The sequence below is a fragment of the Pipra filicauda genome, unplaced genomic scaffold (genome assembly GCF_003945595.2).
Source record: "Pipra filicauda isolate LSUMZ 115617 unplaced genomic scaffold, ASM394559v2 scaffold344_size1527164_pilon, whole genome shotgun sequence".
NCBI classification, from domain to species: Eukaryota; Metazoa; Chordata; class Aves; order Passeriformes; family Pipridae; genus Pipra; species Pipra filicauda.
In genome coordinates, this window is record NW_024104470.1 from 870,072 (window position 1) to 891,525 (window position 21,454).

The 21,454-nt window shown below is 56.5% G+C and overlaps 1 protein-coding gene across 1 annotated transcript; it reads left to right on the forward strand.

Moving 5' to 3' along the window:
* The first annotated feature begins 438 nt into the window (after positions 1–438).
* On the forward strand, positions 439–20,841 carry NDST1 (N-deacetylase and N-sulfotransferase 1). The gene is made up of 15 exons (XM_027718243.2): positions 439–476; positions 11,039–11,942; positions 12,470–12,952; positions 13,180–13,267; positions 13,498–13,652; positions 14,760–14,945; positions 15,256–15,384; positions 15,547–15,729; positions 16,083–16,179; positions 16,333–16,456; positions 16,609–16,783; positions 16,996–17,166; positions 18,032–18,141; positions 18,927–19,029; positions 19,149–20,841. The coding sequence occupies exons 2-15, from the start codon at positions 11,433–11,435 to the stop codon at positions 19,266–19,268; spliced, it is 2,634 nt and encodes an 877-aa protein (XP_027574044.1). The 5' UTR covers positions 439–476; positions 11,039–11,432; the 3' UTR covers positions 19,269–20,841.
* Positions 20,842–21,454: the final 613 nt, after the last annotated feature.

Below are 21,454 nucleotides of genomic sequence, written 5' to 3' on the forward strand. Positions count from 1 at the left end.
AAAGGGCTCTATGTAGGAGCCGTGAGCCTGACACCCCAGTTCTATCAAACACACTCCCTGTGCCGTACCCTTCGCACACCCCATCACGCTCATCCCGGGGAACCGCGGGAGCGCGGGGGCCTGGCGGGAGCATCGCCGGGCACATGGATCATCACAGGCGTTCGGAGCCCGGCGATCAGAGCCCTCCCGCCGGGGGATTATCGCCGGGCTCACGGTCACCCCGGGGGCTGGACGGGGCGAGGAGCTGGGCAGGGTGGGCACCGGGGCAGGGGCAGCCCCGATCCCCGCCGTCAGCGCTGCCCCTGGCGCGGCGGGAGCCCCTCGCGGCCCCCGGGGCGGTGCTGGCGGGGGGCGGCGGGGGCGGTGCCTGCCCGGGCGGCGGGCGGGACGCGCCGAGCGGGGCCGGGCCGGCGGAGCCCGGCGGAGCGGGCGGCGGTGGAGGCGGCGGCCTGGCGGAGCGGGCCCGGCGGCGGCAGGTACGGCCCGAGCGGGGCGGGCGGCGCAGACAAAGGGCGGACGGGCGGGCGAGCGGGAGGCAGCGCGGGCCGGGCCCCGCACCGCCCCGGCCGGGCTGCGCCGGGGACCGGGCCCGGCGGCTCCTCCCGCCCCGCCGGGAACCGCGGCTCCCCCCGGTGCTCTCGGGAGGAGCCGGCCCGGGCGGAGCGGGGGGTCCGGCGGGGAGCCCAGCGCCCCGAGCCGCCCCGCGGGCCCGCCGGGCCGAGGGGGCACTCGCCGCACGGGGGGCTCGGAGGAGGCCGCGCGGGGGCCGGGGGTGTCCCCGCCCCGCCGCTGCCCGGGCACCGGCCGGGAGCAGGCGAGGCCTGGGGCGTCCCCGCTCCGCAGGGGTGCGAGCGGTGTTGGCTAAAGCCGTGCGGGACCAGCGCGGCCCAGAGCCGCTGTGGAGGTTCACACCTTGCGTATGGCCCCGGCTTGGCCACTCTGGCTGGCGTCCCTTGTGAAGCACCTCACCACCACCTCTGGAAGAGGTCCTGGCTTTTTCCCAGCCACCGGTGAGCTCCTGGGCCACTCGTGCATAGCTGTGTGTGTTATCTCCCCAAGTATTTCGGCTTTGCCTCCACCGCTGATGGGGGCAGCCCCTGATACTCCGTGGTACAGAGACACACCAGCTTGGGCAACCTTTGGAATCAGCTGGAAGGCTTGGCTTCCTATCAAGACTTGTGCTCCCTCCCAGCACTGCAGTTTTATCCCAGCACTGGGGCTCTCCCTTCCTGTGGTCTCAACCAGCAGTTGCCACAGCACACCATGGAATGGTCATCTTCCCACTACTGGTGCTCACAGTGTTGGGAAGCAAGTGCCTTGCAGTGCCCCTTTGTCACCGGCGGTCTTGGAAAAGCACCTCTTCCTGCAGCAAAGCAGCATCTTTGTTACTTTGATCTTAAGAGTGTTTTTTCCCTGGGGCTGGTGCAGATGGGGAGGTGAGCGGCCCTGTGCCTTCTCCCCTCAGCTGCACACAGCGACCATGGCTGAGGGAAGTTGTCCTATTCCAAATAAAACAACCAGGATGAATTCAATAGGAAATAAGTTCTTTGCTTCTGAGTGAACTTGCCGTGGGTGGAGAAGAAGGAAATTAAACAATAGAAAAAACGTGCGGGACTTGATACAGCAGGAAAATAAACCCCAACATAGCTGGTCTCTGGCGGGATTGCCAAGCATCTTCCCTTCACCCGTGGTGCTTCTTTTGGGCAAGGATGGTGAAGGCAAAGCTCATGTTTTCCAATGCCCATCTGTGTCTGGGGCATCCTTGTGTGCGTAGGGGAAGCCAGGACCTTCCCAAGCCTCCCATGGGGTTCACCTCACCCAGCCCCCGGTATGTACCATGTTACCTCAGCAGCTGCAGTCCCCAAGTCCTCCCTTCCAACCTGGTGTCGCTGCCATGGGACATGGATGCTGATGGGAAAGCTCACTCAGACAAAGCCTTTCCCGCTTCTCATGCCTTTGGGAAGCTGGTGGGTCTGGTGTGGCTGTGTTTGGGTGGGGATGGAAAACCCATCCCAGCCAAACAGACTTTTCATTACAGGTTGTTTTGCATTTTTCCCCCTCTCTGTGCGGTATTGTCAGTACTGTAGAACATGTCATGTTTAATGCGCTGTTGGTGGTAATTTAAACAGAAGGAAAAAGACGCCTCAGTCAAAAACCAGGCTGGAATGAAGAGGGAATGATTAATATTTTCTTCAGTAGCGTGTCATGGTGAAATATGGCACAGGCGAGCGTGTCCCTGCTGCAGAGTGTCACCAGCACTGCCTGCTCCTCTCCTTCTGCAGGCTTTTATAAACAGGTTTGATTTTGGGGGCATCTCTGGGTGCTGGGCTGGACACAGAGGGTTGTGATCCCACTGAGCATCCTGTCTTGGGGGTTTCTGGGTGGGCACCGGAGATGAAGCTGCTCTCTTGGCTGTTCGTGCTTTGGGGCAGGGTCATGGAGGGTTTTACTTAAAAGGATATTTTACAGAATTCTGCCTTCTGGATGTACCTTTTATTTTTGTCGTGGTTTTATTTTTGGGTATTGGGGTAGAGCCTGCTAAAATGAGGTTAGGACTCAAGACAAAGAGAGAAGCAAGATATGAAGCTCCTGTGTCTTGTGCCTGCTTCATGGCCTTGGAGGACAGGGGTTACCAGTCTCTCTCACTGATGTTTCCAGCCCTTTCAACTTCAGTACCTCAGGACTGCCCTTGGCTTCCTTTTGTGTTTTTGACCCTGGTGGTGGCATTGCTTGGCTTGTTCTTACCGCTGCCATCACCACGTGTATGCTGGTGGTGGTGGAGCCTGAGACGGGGGCAGGAGGACCCAGGCGGAGGGAAAGTGTGATGCTGCTTTCTTGGAGACCTGGGGGGCTGTGACAACTCAGTCCCCAGGTGCCAGTGGGAGATGGTGCCCCCTCACTCCTCTCTGTGCCCATCCCCAGGTGTGGAGGAGCAGTGCCAAGACCCCTGGAAGGGCTGGATGAGTCACACTGTGCGGACGCAGGGAGATGGCGGCCTGTAGGTTATGATTCATGTTGTTTTCCTGCAAAAGCCACCGACTGCAATGGCAGAGCTTGCAGAAGACAAATCAATATCAAGCTGTAAATTCCACTTGTGACTGTTGGCCAGCAGTGAGGGGGCTGCAGTTGGGAGTGCCTTGGTAACCATGTCTTCCCCAAAAACAGCAGGACCTTGCTGTAGCCCTCTGTCCCAGGAAGGGGACAGGATCCTCAGCACAACCATCAGATGGCACGAACCTTCCTGGAGGGGTTTAGGAAGGTCAAGAGATCCCTAAATGTGGGGTGTCCCGGGAGGAATTGCCCTGGTATTCATGGTGGGCATGTCTGGAGTTCAACTCTGCTACTTGTCTGGTCCAAAGATGGAGGTTGTCTTGGAGAGACCAAGACTGTCTCCCCGGAGCTCTGCCCTGTTGTCCCCCTTCTGCCAGGGAACCGAAAGTATCTTGGAAGGTCTCATCACTGATGTAAAGCAGGGAAGAAGAAGTGTTTTCTGTCTCTCTGGGCTTGGGCATGTTAAGGGTTGGATGTACGGTGAGGGATGTCCTGCTCTGCTCCCTGCACCACACAAGAAGCAGCGGGAGGCAAGAAGCAGCTTGGGTGCCAGCCCCAGTGCTGTGCTTGCCGGGGGCAGGCATGGGCTTTGCCAGTGCTGTTTTAGGGGGTGAAAACAAAACAGCTTTAGCAAGTGCCTCCTGTGCTCTGTGCCTGTTCCTGCTCCCCATGGGCTGCTGAGCCTTGCAGCCTCTGGTGCATTTTAAGGGTGACAAAGTTTGCGTGCAGAGGTAATGTCTTTTATTAGCCTAACTAATACCTTTAGGAAAAAACAGATGTCCAAGGAATGTCTGTGCAGCCAAAATGTGTCGGTTTTTCCAACTGTGTCCATTGGTCTAATAAAAGACCTGACCTCCAGCCTGGCCTGGCCATGACCTTGGAGAGTGCTGGCCCTGGAAGCATCCCGCCTGTGCATCAGTGTGTGCTGCTCAACCCTTCCCAAAGGACCTGCCACCCCAGGAGCCATCACAGGAGCACACCCACGCTCACGGCAGGGACTGCTCCGACTTCTAATTCAATACTGGCCGCAAGCACCCGGCCCTGGGGGTGCTTTGGGCTCCTGGCAGCGTCTGTCCTGGCAGACTGCAGGGAAGTGGAGGTCATCTGCAGCTCAGCAAAGCATTGGGGCATCATGCAGGATGGATGTGGTCTGGCAGGAGCATCCCAGGGAGTCCCTGGGAGGAACGGCCAGCTCCATCCTTGCAGGGATTTCTCCAGAATGCAGGCACTGGCTGGGTCAGTTGCTCTCCGTAAGCTGGTTCATGCTGCGGTTTTATGGATGCTGCTTTGCAAAAGGGCTGTTTTGGGGCTGGGCTGTCACTTGCAGGGCAGCCTGTGCTCCCCAGAACAGCTGGCAGTTCTTCTGTGGTGGGATGGATCTGCTCTCCTACCAACTTTAGGATCCCCGTAGTGGGAAGCTGTCAAAAAAAAGAAGCAGCTGGCCTGTCCTTTGAGTCTCGCAGCGCTGCCTTGGCTGAGCTGAGGGAATCACTGCTGCCCTGCAGCTCTCTATGATCCAGGGTCACCCTCACACTCACAGCAGGATCAACACCTCTGCAGGGAAAGTCTAGCCAAGCAAAATGTCAGAGGCTGCAAAAGGTGGCATTAAGGGGCTTTCAGTCCGTGCTTTTTTGGTAGGAGTCCTCTTGTGACCTTGTGGGTAGAGCACAGACTGCTGCTCCATGAAATATAAAAATTCATGTGGGATTATTTTCCCTTTGCCCTTTTTCTTTTTAAAATACTCGGGATTTAGGCCCTGATTATCCAGAAAGGCTCCTGAGTGCTTGGAGAGCCACAGGAACTGACATGGCAAATTTTGAAGCAGGAAAACCCAATTCATTGAGTGGATTTTCCCCCTCTGTGAACCCACTTAATATTCATGGAGAGTTTTGTCACTAAGAACCTGTTTCAATTAACAGACAAAAGAAACTCTCCTCGTTAAGTGCCTCTTTCAATTAAGGTTTGGGAGAATTCCCCCAGCCTCCTCTCCGAGGCTGTTCCCAAGGATTCAAGGGCAAAAAATACCCCTGAGAAGAGTCACCTGCAAAGGGCTCCAGCTTTTTTTTTGGGGTTGCAGTGGCACAACCCGAACCATAACCTGGCTTTGGGATGTTGGGGTGTTTGGTTGGGATGGTGTCAGGAATCATAATTGCCAGGGGTTGGCTGCCCAGCCCAGCATCCCTGGGGTGTAGGAAAGCTAATGACTGCTGCTAATTGCTGGCCTAGTTTATGGAGGAGGCTGGTTTCATGGTGGGTGTTGGGAGATACAGAGGTGCTCTTCCAGATCGGGATGCTGAGGACAAAGGTGGTGGGAGCCGCTGGTGCCTCAGGATCAGAAACGGGGTGACCTCTGCAGGGGGATTCCTCTGTACAGCCTCACTGGTAGGGGCTGCAGCACCTTGGAGCTGGGGAAGGGGCTGGGAGATGAGATTTGGCATGGGCAGGACCTGGGCACATGGGATTAAGATTTGAGGTTTGCTAGAACTAGTCTTAAAAGCCCTGCCAGTTGGGTTTGCCAGCCGCTCTACCATGGAAAAAAATTAATTCATTGAAGCTTTTTCTCCCCTCAGAATTCACCAAATACTTGCAGTGATTTACCACACACCGGACTTTGCCTTTCCATCCCTCTGCAGGGAAAGAACCATTCTCATGATCGTTTTTTTGAAGAAAACCCGAGAAAAACATTACTTTTATCTTTTGCAGTAAAACTGAGGTGCTAACAGGGCTCTCTGGGTAAAAAACCGCCTCTTCCAGAGCTGGGCACTTTGGCTAAAAATAACTTTTTCTAGAGTGAAAATCCTTGACCACTTTCACTGGGCTCATCACTCATATTGGTTTCTTTCCCACAGGAGCAGGCAGGTGGTGGGCAGACAGAGCCAGAGGTTTATTTCCAGAGGGGAGTGAGGCATTGAGGGGAAGCTTGATTCAGCAGAAGCAGTCCAGGTGGATGCTCCAACTGCTCATTTCTATCTGGGCTTTATAGTTCAGATCTTACAAAAAGAGCTGAGAAAAAGGGGGATTTTTCTGCCGAAGTCCTCCTGGGATGGAAATGCTCCAGACCTTATAAATCACAGATGAGTTTGCCTGATATTTCCTTGTGTTTGTTCCTATCCAGCCTGTGCATAGAGGAGAGAAGCCAAGTTTGGGTGGGTTTTGGATGGGAGCAGCATTGATGGCTGCCTGACCCTTCCTGTGCCAGGGTCAGCTGCCAGGCTGCCATTGTCCTTTAATTTTGCACCTTTTGGGCACTGAGGGAAGGCGGGTGTCCTTAGGAAAGCAGTGCTGGGACTGTCCCTCTCCCATCAGCAGGGTATTTTTCTCCCTGGCAGGTTGTAAGTACTGTTTGCAAAGCGCTTAAGCAGCCTGTGTAATCTACCATTAAGACGCTCCTTATCTGGCATTGCAAAACCACGGGGCAGCCTTGGCAAGTAGGTGACCAGGACGAGCTCATTTCTGTTCCTTTGTGTCCTTTTGCATGTTTTCCTCTCTCTGTCTGCTCCACATCCCACTCCCCTGCCCGGACAACCTGGGTTTGCCACCTGGCAGGAGGTGGCTGGACATCCCTACAGCTCACCCCTCTGTCCAAGTCTCTTGGGCCCATCCTAAAGGCTCATGACCCTGGCTGTCAGGACATGGGGTTCGCCAGGAAAAATCCCTTGATTTTGCAGTGGCTGAAGTTTTTATGCCAGGTTTCCTCTCCCTGGGTTGCTGTGGCTTCACAGGGCTGCTCTGGTGCAGGGCTTCAGTCCCAGCTCCAGGAGCATCTTGATGGGATCATCATCACGCACCCCAGTAAAGGAGATCATGTCCTCCTGATTGTGTCTTGTCTTGGCTAGTGGGTCTGGCCCTGGCTGGGGAGGGAGATGATGGGGACAGGGACAGGCTGTGGTCCTTTGCACCCTATGATAGCTCTTTTCCCTTGCCAGTGCTCTCAGCTCTCTGCAGATACTTCCAGCGGCAGCTGGCATTGCTGCCATTCAGAACTGATCCAGGCAGCAGTGCAGAGGTGGGTGTTTAAAGGCCATTTTTTCACGCCAGTTACTCTTTCATTTTCAAAGCAAGCTCCCCTGTCTTGAGCTTGCAGTTGTCTCTTGAATAATGTGATGGCATTAATCTCCTCTCTAAGGACGTGCTTAGCTCAGTGGTTTTAGATCTGTAGCCCTCTAAATATTACCAGCGAGTGAAGGGGATTCCCCCTAGAGGGAACTTAAACCTATTATTAATAATTTGGCTGCCTTTTGTGCATCTTTTACAGGTAGTGCTGATTCCCAGGGCTCCAAGCCACCATTTAGTGATCACTGGGAATGCTGGCAAGAGTGTGTGAGGTGTGGGAGAGACAGGAGGCAGGGTGGAATGAGCGCTGTTGCCCTGCTGGGGGCCTGGGTCCCGGCCTGGCCAAATTTAGACCTTCCAGTAGCCTTTTGCCTTCCAGTGTCCAAGTGGGAGATGAAGCAGATGTGTCGGTGGGGCCGAGGCAGCCGCATTCCCTGCAGTGGTTGTATATGGGAAGGGAAGTGTTGGAGCGAGCAGGAGTGATTGCAAATCACTGAGCTGTGCAATGCAATTTAGCATCCTGCCTCTAAATCCTCCTCCATTCCTGCTTAACCCCCAGGGCTGGCTTACATGGAGAAGTGGAGCTGGAATGGTGGTGACCTGGTGATCACCCAGCAGTGGTGGGTCTCTCCCTGCGACCATGAGGAGTGAGGAGCAGGGGTGCCCACCCAGAGGGTGCCAGCAGGAGAGGAGCAGGATGGCCCATCTGGATGTGGTGTTTAGGATGTGGCTTCATCTCTGTGGGTTGAATGTTGGAGGTTTGTAAGCTGCTGGAGTCGGGTTGGGGTTCTTGCACAAAGTCTTGGGGTGTCTTCTCCCTGAAGGTGGTGCCTGATCCCCCCTTGCAGCCCTTTCCAAAGTGGTGCAAGAGAAGTGTGTGAGCAATTTATTGCTGTGTCACACCCGTAGTTTTGAGCTCACCTCCCATCCCTGGGCTGTGGGATTGGGACAGTTGATTTATCTGACAGTCGAGACTTGTGAACTGCCTGATCTTCACTGCTTGCACCTGCAGCCTGACCTATTCCACCCCCCAATAAATCAAACCCTGCTGTGGTTGTCTGCTGGGATGACTGACCCTTCCCTCTCCTCCGGATCTCCTTGCACTTCCTTGCTTATATTTAATCCTCCCATTGCATCCCTGCAAAATCTCACTGGAGGTTAAAGGAAGAGCGCTGCAAGCTGCTAATGGAGATGGTTTCATCCCCTCTCATCTCCTGAGTGCCCCTCTGGCTTTCTGGGGTTCAGTGTTTCCCCAGGGAGTGTCTGTGGCAGGGGGAAACCGCAACCCCCAACTGCACTGGGGGGGGGTGCATTTAGAAAAGCTTTTCAACCATTTTCCTCTTCTTCCTGCAGCTCTCTTAGATTTGAAGTGCTGATAGTAAAGGGCTTCCCTGCCCACTGGTTGCACTCCTTGCCTGTCCTGGGGTCCGATCCGGCTCCGCAGGGTGCTCCGGGCTCCAAGCCACGCTGGGAAGCCACTTGGACGCTGATTGTGTTTGTCAGGGCAGCCGGATTAAGAGCACTGTGGCTAAGCCTCGTTGCTGAGCCTCCTCTCCAGTGGAGCCTGGGCTGTGGTATTGCTCAGAAACCCACCAGCAAAGAGCATTTTCCAGGGCTTTTTCTCCCAAGGTCCTTGACGTGTGGCTGTGGCTCAGCACTCACCTGGGTGATGGGAACCTGCCAGCGCTGTGTAGTGTTTCTGGGGGCCTGAGGTGTGTGTGTGGGACTCCGGCTGACATTTCCATCTGGTGCCTTTTAAATAACTACTGTGGGTTTAAAAGGCACCTGAGCAGCTTCTAAAAATCAGGTTAAAAGGAAGTTTGACCCCGGCTGTCACCTTGCCAGCTCTTGTGGGTTTTTTTTCTATTTTATCATGTTTCCCTTTTGTTTTAGAAAAGCTCTTGGTCTCAAGGACTTGTTTGTGCTCTTGGACCTAAACCTGCTTCCTTCTCTGGTAGAGAGCTGTCAGCTTTCCTGCCACTGGAGGGGTTTGCTGGGCACAGTGCAGCCAGCACCCACTCATATGGGGAAAGCAGGAGCATCCCTACCCCGTGGCATCGCCCCAAACCCCTCAGCATCCTCCCCATGGAGGGTTTGCTCCAGCAGTGAACCGGCAGAGCAGGATTCCTGCCTGCTTTCTGCCGCGCTGGCGGGCGTGTGGGGCGGGACCGTGCCTGCCCTGGTCCCGGCTCACTCCTGGCTGCTCCAGGGGTCCGGTGCTGGCCCCCTGCCCGGGCAGGCTTTGACGTGGCAGCCTGGGGAGAGTCAGCCAGCGTCTGCCCAGAGATCCTGTCTCCAAAGCCTGGTCATTAAGTACCATAATTAAAAGCTCTTAGAAGAGGATGGACTAATGAAGCGCCCTTGGAAGTGGCAGGTGATGGAGGTGCAGAGCCCTAGTCCCTGTCTCATGGAGGGTGGTGCAAGGATGGACACACAGTCCTGTCCATCACCCGCCAGCTCCGGCACTTGGCACCAAAGCCACTGTTGTCACTTGCCCACCCATCACTGTGGGAATGCTGCTAGCACCCACTGCTCCTGGCAGATGAAAGAAACGGAGAGGGAGCAGGATGGCATGGTCAGGGTGCTGGATAACACAGTCCCAGCTCTCCCCACCCCTAGGCAGGTACCTCCCTCTGCACAGGCACATCCCTAAAATCAACATCCCTATGTGCTTCTCCTTTTGGACCTGGAGAAGTGCTCTGCCCTAAAATCCTGTTGAGGCTGTTTGCCCGGGGATGCTGAAAGTTCAGCCCCGCTGGAGGGGAGAAAGGAGTGAGGTGAGACAGGCAGGGCACACCTTGGGGGTCTGAGAGTGAAGGTACATCATCTCTTGGTCCTGCCTAGAGACCATCCATGTGCACAAAGATAAATTACAAATCAATAAACCCAGGTGCTCGGCTGTGCCTGGTACAGACGGCAAGGGGAGGTTGCTGGTGGGTGGTGGTGGTGATGGAGGAGACAGTGGCGGAGGCTGGGTGGAGACTGGCTGCTGGTGGCACCTGCAGGGGCCTGGCTGAAGCAGTGCCATACTGGCAGGGTTGGGAAGCAGTGTCTGGAGCAGGACTCGCTGCAGGGAAGGGCAGGGATGACAGGATTACCCTGCCAAGCCCCAGCCTGTAATCCACAGTACCGCTCAGCTGGCCACGTTTAATCCTGTTAGGAGCCTGGCTGGTGTTGGTTGGGAGGGTGCTCAGCCGTGGTGCTGGCAGGGCACAGCGAGCTCTCCCTGGGAGGAGCAGGGACTCGTGCCCTTGTCCCCAACACTGATGGTGAGTTTGGGGCAGGGCTGCGAGCCACCGTGCCAGCACTATTTTTTCCTTAAAACACACCGGCTGCATCAGTGTCACCTGGGCAGCTCCACCTCCCAGCAAGCAGTGCCATCCTTTTTCTTTTTTCAAATGCGCCTTTCACAGGGAGGGGAAAAATATTCCCAAGGTCTCTTTGGCTCCATGTGGATGTTTCTGTGTGCCCCTCTCAGTGACCTTGTCTGGCGGCTCCTGGCTTGGCCTTGAGCCGCCCATCTGGCCGGCAGCCTGTGTCCCTCCCTGCCAGTCAGGGTGGGCCATGGGAGGCTCAGACCACCCCCAATATTCTCCTTGACACAGCCTGGCTCCCACTGGGTAACCAGGAGTGGGGCTGCTGCTCCAGCTGCTTGAGGTGACAGGGACTCACAAGGGGCTGAGGGCTCCCCTCCATAGCACCTGGTGATGCTGCTACCCTCCAGGCTCACCCCACAGTTGGGATCCCAGGCCACGCGTGCGCGCTGCGCTCCCGCCCCATCCCCAGCGCCGTCAGGAGCTCACGGCGTTCCTGCGGCAAGCCCTGGCACGCCAGCGAGCTCGCCGAGGGATCTGCCGGGGCTGTTGTGCTGGTAGAAATAACAGCAGCAGCGCTGGTCCTGTTGCTGCCCTCTCATCCCACCTCTGTCTTGCAGGGCACCGTGTGGAGCCGGGGAACCAGGGAGCTGCCATGGCCACATTCCCACCACGTTCCGCACCCAGGCCGCCCGCCACCCCCTCGCCCTGCTGAGGCCATGGGGCTGCTGCTGCCACCACTGCCATCACCACAGGAATTTCGGCTCAGCAAGGGGACTCTCGGTGCCTCTGCCATGGTGACATGAAGCTGACAGCGAGGGACGCCCGACTGCTGGAGGGGAGAGAGCCTGCACAGGCGGCCTGCTAGTATTTTAATTTATTAGTAGTACTCAATTTTATTTTGTCTAATTTTATTTTGGTTGCTTGCTTGCTTGCTTCTTCCCCTCCCCGGGGCTCGTGAGGGGAGGGGACGGGCAGGGGAGAGGGGCCCCACCTTGCCCAGCAGATGCAAGGATGACTGTGCTGGCCAGGGCCCGGCGGGGTATCTGGCAGCTCTCTCCGCAGGTGGTGTTGCTCCTGCTCTTTGCCTTCTGCCTGCTCAGTGTTTTCATCTCTGCATATTATTTATATGGGTGGAAAAGGGGCTTGGAGCCCTCTGGGGACGTGGCAGGGCCGGACTGTGACGAGCCCAAGGTCGCCCCTTCCCGCTTGCTGCCGCTGAAGACCGTCAAGGTGGTCGACTCCTCCCGCACAGACCCCTTGGTGCTGGTCTTCGTGGAGAGCCTCTACTCCCAGCTGGGCCAGGAGATCGTGGCCATTTTGGAGTCGAGTCGCTTCAAATACAGGACAGAGATTGCCCCGGGGAAGGGGGACATGCCCACACTGACTGACAAGGACCGGGGACGCTTTGCGCTCATCATCTATGAGAACGTCCTCAAGTATGTCAACCTGGATGCCTGGAACCGGGAGCTGCTGGACAAGTACTGTGTGGAGTACGGTGTGGGCATCATCGGCTTCTTCAAGGTAAGGGGGTACAGGGGGTGAACGAAGACCCCAGTGCCAGGCCAGATGTGAGTAGGGAGGCTCTGGGATCCTGCTGCCCCACAGGGACTTTGCCCTCTCCGTGCTTTCTTTAGGCAGCCTGAGTTGGTGTGGAGCTGGACTGCAACCTGGTCTGGGGCATAGGCTTCTAGCAGGTGGCACTATCTTAGCCCTCTCTCTGTGGAGGGGATGTGTGGCCTCTGGGTGTTTTGGGGGTAAAAACACACTTCTGGGATCAGTCCAGTTGCTTTTAGCATCCCTGTTTCCCAGGAGTGACCCTTGCTGGGGTCTGCCAAAAGCATGAGCAGATATTTCGGTCAGCAGCAGGATTGAGTGTGTGAAAAGGGACAAGGGCACCCCCTGCTCCAGAGAGGAAAGGGGGACCTAGCACCTGGATGTCCAGGGGTGATGAGCCGCTTCCTCTGTTGCTGTGGCTGTTGGTGTCCCCAGTGAGGCCCTGCCTTGTGCCTAGCATCCCATTTCCTCTAGCCCCCATTTTCCTCATGCAGGCCAACGAGAACAGCCTGCTCAGTGCCCAGCTGAAGGGCTTCCCCCTCTTCCTCCACTCCAACCTGGCGCTGAAGGACTGCAGCATCAACCCCAAGTCGCCGCTGCTCTACATCACGCGCCCCAGCGAGGTGGAGAAGGGTGTGCTCCCTGGGGAGGACTGGACCGTCTTCCAGTCCAACCACTCCACCTACGAGCCAGTCCTCCTGGCCAAGACCAAGTCGGCCGAGTCCATCCCGCACATGAGCGTGGACGCTGCGCTGCACACCACCGTGATGCAGGACCTGGGCCTCCACGACGGCATCCAGAGGGTGCTGTTTGGCAACAACCTCAACTTCTGGCTGCACAAGTTGGTCTTTGTGGACTCTGTCTCCTTCCTGACGGGCAAGAGGCTTTCCCTGCCCCTCGACCGCTACATCCTGGTGGACATCGACGACATCTTTGTGGGCAAGGAGGGCACGCGCATGAAAGTGGAAGATGTCAAGGTGCGGCTGTGCTGTCCTGGCTGGGTGGGCAAGGGGTGTATGGGGCTGGACACTTGTGCTTGCTCAGGGATGCGCCAGAGATGAGCTTTCCTGTCCCCAGAGCATCCCCCCGTTCTCCTGGGAGCCCCTCTGCAAAGCTCTCATGGACACGGGTCCTTGCCCTGGTGTGGCAGCCATCCCTGAGGCCACATGCTGAGGACACCTTGCTTTCCCTCCCCTTCTCCCAGGCGCTGTTTGACACACAGAATGAGCTGCGCACCCACATCCCAAACTTCACCTTCAACCTGGGATACTCAGGGAAATTCTTCCACACAGGTGAGGAGGGCGAGGGCATCACTTTGCCTGTGGTTGCTGCACCACTGGTGTTGAGGCACCGGTTGGTGCTCAAAGAGGCTGATGCTGGGGCTGCAGGAGGGTCCTCAGGCATCCGACCCTGTTCTCCCACCACCTGCACCAGAAGTCACTGAGAGAGCCTCCCCCTCCTCAGCCCTGGCTGCTCACATGCTCTCCATGCTCCGTGGTGACAGCAGGTGTCGTGTCCACAGGTACCGATGCCGAGGATGAAGGTGATGACCTGTTGCTGTCCTATGTGAAGGAGTTCTGGTGGTTCCCCCACATGTGGAGCCACATGCAGCCTCACCTCTTCCACAACCAGTCGGTTCTCGCCGAGCAGATGACCTTAAACAAGAAATTCGCTGTCGTGAGTAAGATGCCACTGGTGGGGATGTTTGTGGTGGGGGGAGGAGAGGAGAAGGGGAGCAGAGAGGATTCCCAGGGGATGATCTCTGCTTACTGGAATAAAGGGACCTGGTGACATTAAGTCATGTCCCCCACATTGCAGCTGGGTGGGTAAATCCAATTACACTATAGTACCTGGAGCAAAAGGATTTATCTGCACCAGCCAACTTGCTGCTTTGGCAGTGAGCTGCCCCAGTGCCTGTTCAAGGGAAGACTATGTCTCTGCATTGCAACTGTGCCCACCTGGCCCAGCACCGTGGGAGTACAGAGGTCCAGTCCAGGGGGATGCTCAGCCTGGCACCATGTCATATTGTGCTGAGTGATAATGTAGGATCCTGGGGCGGTGGCTGTTCCGGGAGGCTTCAGCTGATGGAAACTCCCTCTGCAGGCCGAGCTGTTGAGGACATGTTTGGTTTAGAAAGGCAGCCTCTGCCCTTCAGCTTGCTCAGGGATTGTTTGTCCTCTTCGGCTGTCCTTTGTGTGGCCCCGCAGAAACCAGCACTGACACCAGATTGTGCTCTGACTGACCCACAGCTGTCTTGAATCCAAGCGAGTAAAGCCAGACTCAGTAATAATGATTGCATCCTATGGCCTAAGAGAGTGATCTTCAGACTAATTTGAATTCATTGCCTGATAATTAGATGTGCTTAATTAGAGAGACACCAGATCACCCCTACTTGGGACAGGCAATTGTCCAGCTCCGAATTTCCAGGCTGTTTTAAATTTCCTGATATAAACCAATTTACAGTCCTGTATAGCTGTATCTCCTTGTTCTTCACAGAAAAGCTTTGCTGCTGCTGTTCTGTGGGTGACAGCAGAAGACAGGGATGAGGAGGATCTGAGTGAAGCCAGGAGTGGGTGTCCACCCAGCATGTCTGCTGCTGGGCTCCCTTTCATGGAGACAGCCAGGCTTAGGAGAGGATGCACACCCCTTCCCTGGTTGCTCTCCAGAAGCACAACTTAGACAATTTGTAGCTGGGAATGGGCAGTCCCTTGCAGAGAGATTAGTTTGGGATGTTGTGATTTTGGGGTGTCCACAGTCACGCAGTCCCCACTCCCTTCTCTGCAGGAGCATGGCATCCCCACTGACATGGGGTACGCCGTGGCCCCGCACCACTCGGGGGTGTACCCCGTGCATGTGCAGCTGTACGAAGCGTGGAAGCAGGTTTGGTCAATCAAAGTGACGAGCACGGAGGAGTATCCACACCTGAAACCTGCTCGCTATCGCCGCGGCTTCATCCACAACGGCATCATGGTGAGTGGCCAGGCTTTGTCTCTGGTGCTTCTCTCTTCTTGTCCCCCCAGCAAGACCCAGAACCTCAGCAGGTGGTTCAATTCGAGGGGGCTGTGCCCTCTGCTCATCCTACATGGGAGAGGCTCGTGTGAGGACAATTTTTGGCTTTTCCCTCTGTCCACAATCTCCCTTCTGTTGTATGGGTTCAAGTTGAGGCTGGTGAGGGGCAATGGAATTGGTCCTGACCTCCAAGGGGTTAAGGACTCCCATTTTGTTGGGAAGAGAAAGGGACCCAGCTCTGGAAGCAATCCATATGTTTTTCCTGCCCCAGGTACTCCCCCGGCAAACCTGCGGCCTCTTCACACACACGATCTTCTACAATGAATATCCTGGTGGCTCCAGTGAGCTGGACAAAATCATCAACGGGGGTGAACTGTTCCTGACTGTGCTCCTCAACCCTGTGAGTACTGCCCGGGGACAGAGGGACAGGGGTCTTGCAGAGCTATCCCAGCGCTGCTATGGGAGAAGCCCCCGGTGTCCTCAGCCAGGGTCAGAACTGTTTGCATGGGATGGCTGCTGGGTGAGGCTCTGCTAAACCCCTGCTCTGTCCTCTCTGCTTCAGATCAGCATCTTCATGACCCATCTGTCCAACTACGGCAACGACCGCCTGGGTTTGTACACCTTCAAGCACCTGGTCCGCTTCCTCAACTCCTGGACCAACCTGAAGCTGCAGACGTTGCCACCTGTGCAGCTGGCACAGAAATACTTCCAGATCTTTTCTGAAGAGAAGGACCCGCTGTGGCAGGTACCCCCTATGCCTTGAGTAGGTGGAGTGGCCCTGTTTGTTGTGCTGGGCGAGGGAAGTGTGATATACCCGCACTCTGAGCAGGAGCTTGGACTAAATGACTGCCTGAGGTAGTTTCCAACCTGGATTTCCCTCTGATTCCCTGGGTAAGCAGTGGATTTTCCCCTCTCTTTGGTTCTGTGGGCAGTGCCAGGAAGGAGTTTGCCCTGTAGACCTGGAGATGAGCCTGGTCTTTGTCCTGCCTGTTGAGCAGTGTGGCCTCCCCATGTGTCTGCTCAGGCTGGAGGGGCTGAGCAGAGGTGTGCAGTCCCATCCAGGCTGCCCTCTCTCTGATCCTTCCCCCCGTGTTGCAGGATCCCTGTGAAGACAAACGGCACAAAGACATTTGGTCCAAAGAGAAGACCTGTGACCGATTCCCAAAGCTTCTCATCATCGGGCCTCAAAAAACAGGTGCTTCCCTTCACCTTTGGTGCCATGAGCATTCCGAGAGGCTTGACAGAACTCCCCACACCCCCAAATAGCTTCTCTCTGCCCTCCTGCTCTGAAGCAGAGCTTGGAGGGAGGTTTGGCCCAAGTCAGCTCCTGCTTTCTGTCTGTCTGAAGGAACAACCGCCCTTTATCTCTTCCTGGGAATGCACCCGGACCTGAGCAGCAACTATCCCAGCTCAGAGACCTTTGAGGAGATACAGTTCTTCAATGGACACAACTATCACAAGGGCATTGACTGGTGGGTCTCTGTGCTGTGGGGACTGAGTGGGGCAGGAATGGGAGCAGTGGTGGTGTGGGGTTTCCCATCTGATTGTCTGAGATGTCACCTGTGAGGGGGGTGCTGGGCACATCTCGTGACCATGTGCCTACCTCACACTGTGCCTCCCCCAGGTACATGGAGTTCTTCCCCATCCCCTCCAACACCACTTCTGACTTTTACTTTGAGAAAAGTGCCAACTACTTTGACTCTGAAGTGGCTCCCCGGCGAGCTGCAGCCCTGCTGTCCAAGGCCAAAGTCATCACCATCCTTATCAACCCTGCAGATCGAGCCTACTCCTGGTATCAGGTGAGCTTCTGCCTCTCCTCTGGATTGAGCAGTCCTGTGGGGCAGTGGGCAAGGAGTTTGATTTGGGATGTGAGGTGACAGTTGATGCCACACTGTTGGCTGAATGTGATGCATGAGGACACGTCCTGGGGGTCTGGGAGCCGCTGCACCTCATGAGGAGCCCAGGATTGGGGCTACCCCAGGAACAAACCTACCTTGCTCCTGCCTGACAGCACCAGCGAGCTCACGACGACCCGATTGCCCTGAAATACACCTTCCACGAGGTGATCACGGCTGGGCCCGAGGCTGCTCCGAAGCTCCGGACCCTGCAGAACCGCTGCCTGGTGCCGGGCTGGTACGCCACCCACATCGAGCGCTGGCTGAACAGCTACCATGCCAACCAGGTAGGGATGGGAGCACCCCAATCCTACAGTGGCAGCACCTGGGGAGACCCCTCACCCAAGCAAAGATGTGGGGGCAAAAGAGATTGGATCCAAGGCCCACTGTGGGGGTTCTTCCATGGGAGCTGCTTTTCTTATACCCTGAAAACCTTGGAGGGAAGAGTGAAAGTACTTGGAAGGAGGGGCAGTGGGGAGATACTGTGCAAAAGGGAGCCCTTGCAGTGTGAGGCTGGTGATGGACAACGCACAAAGATGTCCTTGTGCAGGGTTGAAAGATGTCCTGTCACAGCAGGGTTGAAAGGGAGCTTGGAGGGCTGTGGGTGGCTCTGCAGGGTCACCCAACACTTGCCTGCACGCTTGTCCACAGACTCTCCCGGGGCTGCCCTGTCTGGTGTCACCACAGCATCGAACAGGACAAAAATAGCAGGTGAAGCTGCCCATGGTTTGAACTGCCTGCAGGCAAAATAGGAGCTGGATGCCAACCCTGCTGTGACCCGCACAGTGCAGCGCTGCTGGGGTGTATGGGATCAATCCCTGAATGATTTTTCCACTGTCGATTAACCTTATAAAGTCTATTAGTTGCCTGCTGCTGGCATAATTGCTGTGTTGCAATCCTGTCTGGCCATGGGTTGGGCAGCCTTGAGCCAAAGCTCTAATGTTGTCCTGGATGGGTCCTAGCCCTGACTTTTAGTTGCATTTCATTTTCCACCATCCAGTGTAAGGGAACAGCAGGGCACGCTGGCATTCAGCAGGGGCCCCCGTGCAGGCTGGTGGCAGATTTGACTCCGAGATGACTGAGGGTATGGTGCCCCAGGAAAGCAAGGCTGGGAGCCAGTGGCACCTCACTACCCTTCCTTACTCCTTCCAGATCCTGGTGCTGGACGGCAAGCTGCTCCGAACGGAACCCGCCAAAGTGATGGAGACGGTCCAGAAATTCCTTGGCGTGACCAACTTCATCGATTACCACAAGACCCTTGCGTGAGTCCTTCCCCAAACTTCTCCTTCCTCCACCCTGACATTGCTCCCATGCAGCGGGTTACCCTGGGGACACTCAGCAGTGTCCCAAAGCAGCCCCCAGTCCTGAGGCTCTCCATAGAGCTGCTGCTGGTTTTGATGAGGCCAGGTTTTCCCCTGAGGCTCAGACAGACACCACAGTGGAGTCACTCTAGACAGCCCAAGAGCAACTCTGGGCTTCTGGAGTGCGTTTGTGGCACAGGTGATGGTGTTGAGCCCTGGCACCCCACCTCCTCGTGAAGGCACGAGAGCAGCTCTTGCTGCTGGCCATGTGGCAACTCCACAAGTGTCACCTTGCTCTGAGCCTTCCAGGCGTTAAACCCTACCGTGGGAAGCAGGAGCCTCCAGAGCTCCTAGAAAAATAGTAATTTACCTCTGAAAATAATAGTGTACCTCTGCCAGGGCTTAGTTATGAGGCCACTCTGAATCTTCACCCAGGTGCCATGGGGCACTTGAGGGCATCCAAGGACAAAGGTGCCACAGAAAATAGTAATTAAACCCAGGTAGACCCCATGCCCCCTCAGCAGGGTGGTGTGGTGGTGAATGAGCCTTAGTGGGCTGCTTATTGCATAGCTGCAGAGGGAACCTGTTGTGCTAGGGGGGTGATGTCAGCTGTGCTGTGGATTCCAGTGGTGGAGAAGTGCCCTGTGCAGGGCTGGGCAGCAGCAGGGCTTGCTGGGCAGGGTGGTTGCCTGCTGAAGGTGTGGGGGGGAGGACAAGAGGGCTGAGGCAGAGCTCTGACTTTGCAGGTTTGACCCAAAGAAAGGATTCTGGTGTCAGCTTCTGGATGGAGGAAAAACGAAATGCTTGGGAAAGAGCAAAGGGAGGAAGTACCCCGAGATGGATTCGGATGTGAGTATGCAGAAAGTGTCCTGGGATGGTCCTGAGCCAAACTGGGGGCTGGGGGCTGTGCCAGGCAAGTGGGCTTGGGGCTGGTCCCCCTGACCCTCCTCTTTGTTCTCCCATTGCAGTCGCGCGCCTTCCTGCGGGACTATTACAGGGACCATAACATAGAGCTCTCCAAGCTCCTGTACAAAATGGGGCAGACATTGCCCACCTGGCTGCGGGAGGAGCTGCAGAGCACCAGGTAGCTGCTGCCTGCTGCCCCCCCAGCAATACCTGAGCGGGGCTGACCCCCTGCTCCGGCGTGACCTTCTCAGCAATACCCAGCCGTGGCCTTGGAGGGGACCTCCAGGAGTGTACAGCATCTCCAGAGGCTTGGAGGGGACTCCCAGGAGCATATGGCTGCACCAGAAGCTTGGAGGGGACCCCCAGGAGGCTACGTCTGCCCAAGCAGCAGTCCGACTCTGCAGTCCCTGTGCTGTCACCTCTCCGCCTGACCCACACCTGTGTTTTCTTTCATTTTATTTTTCCTTTTTAATTTCTGGCCCCTTACTGCCCTGTTCTGACATAGAGAAGTGGCACAAATTCCCCCTTTCTCTGCCCAAAACAGGCTCCAACTGCTCTGAGCCTGAGGGCAGCAGCAGAGCTGTCCCTCACCTCTTGGTTTGAGGGCAGAGCAGCCATTCTGGGTGCACTGGTGGTGACTTTGCTGAGCTGGAGCAGAGCGATGGAGCTGGTGGAGACCCAAATCAGAGAGGAACCCAGTCCTGCTCCTGCCGTCAGCCCCACGGCAGGAAACAGAAGAGTTTGCAGGATTCCCCCAACACCTCCTTGGAAATGCTGCAAACCGGGTGGATTTTTATTTCAAAGACTCAGGCACGATTTCTTTTGTCATCTCTATTCATTTTCAAGCTCCTCAGCCTCTGGCTCCCCCTTCATGGGCAGCATGGTGGGAGTGCAGCCTAGCAGGAGAAGGGTCCAGTGTTCTGCTCTGGGCATACTGGTCCCAGTATGCTGGTCCCAGTATGCTCCTGACCCCCAAGCCCACCCTGCAATCTTGTACACACGTGGTGTTTCCTGTGGTAAAGCCGAGTGCCCGGCATCCCCCAACATGGAGGAGAGCCCGGGGACAGAACATTGGGATAACAGCAATCAGAAGGATTCTGAGAACTTCAAACCTCTTGAATATTAAAAAACAAAAGTATTTTAATAATGTTGGGGCTTAGGGGGGCGGGGGGAAGGGTTCGTTTGGTTCCCATTTTGCAGGGGGGGTTGTTTTTCTTCAGTGCCAGAATTTGTACCTAAACCCCGAGGGTTTCACGTGGTCTCTTTGGTTGTTACACGTGACATGGACAAAGGTCAGTGGGGAAACGGGACAGTTTCCCAGTGGGAGACACGTCTTTATACCAGTGGTGCCGTACAGAGCTACAGCCTCGCTCTGCTCTCCCACGCCTTGGGATTCGCTGGCAGACGAGACTGAGCCATCACGGGTTTACCGGGATAAGGGCCCAGATTTCCCCTTGGATGGAGCTGCTTCACAGGATGAAGGATGGCAGCGGTTCCTGACAGAGGGGGGTGCAGTGCCCAGGATGCTGCCCTTGCCTCCTGAGCGGGGCCAGGGCACCATGGGTGACAGAGGGGCCCCGCTGGCAGTGGAGTTCCCAGCCAGTTGTTTCAGCAGGAGCCCCTGTAGCCTTAGGGGGCTGTGGGGGGGCTGCACCTCCTGCTGCCTCTCTGTGGGGCTGTGCTGGGAGAGGCTCCCAGGCACTGGTGTAAAGTCCTGTTGAACCAACTGCTAATAAAGGGGGGGCTCTGGTTTTACTTGCTGGTTGTTGCCTGTGTCTCTCCTCAGTGGCATGATCCAGTCCTGTCCCTGGGGGTCCTGGCTGCCTTTGGGCCCATCTTTGGGGGATTTTGAGAAGGGGGTGTGTGGGAGCAGCCCTCCATGCACGAGGTGGCAGCAGCTGTCTAGTCCTGGATCCATCCACGCTGCACAGCGCCCACAGCCTCCTGTTCCCGGGACAGCATCCAGCTCCGACTGCGTTAGCACTGGGGAAGGAGTTTGGGGGGCTGGGGGAGCCCTGCTTACCTTCTCCCCCCTGCCCCATTATCCAGTCCCTGCCTGCCTGAGCCTGCCCGCCCGTCTGCTCCCTCCCCACCGCCTTCCGCTGCCCGGCCCCTGCGAAGTGCTGGAGGAAACGAAGACCGAGCCTAATTAATCCCAGCCGGGTTTGTTTGAACCTGTCGGAGTGACAAACGATGTGCGGAGCCGCCGGATGGAGGAGGGGGCTGCAGGGGGAGAGCCGGGGGCTGCCGGCTCCGTGGAGCTGCCTGCCCGGACCAGGAGGCTGTTAATTCCTGGCCATGCTGCAGTAAGGCCAGGCCACGCACCCACCTCGGTTCCCTTCCTGGTGTCCCCAAGCCCAGGAGGGAG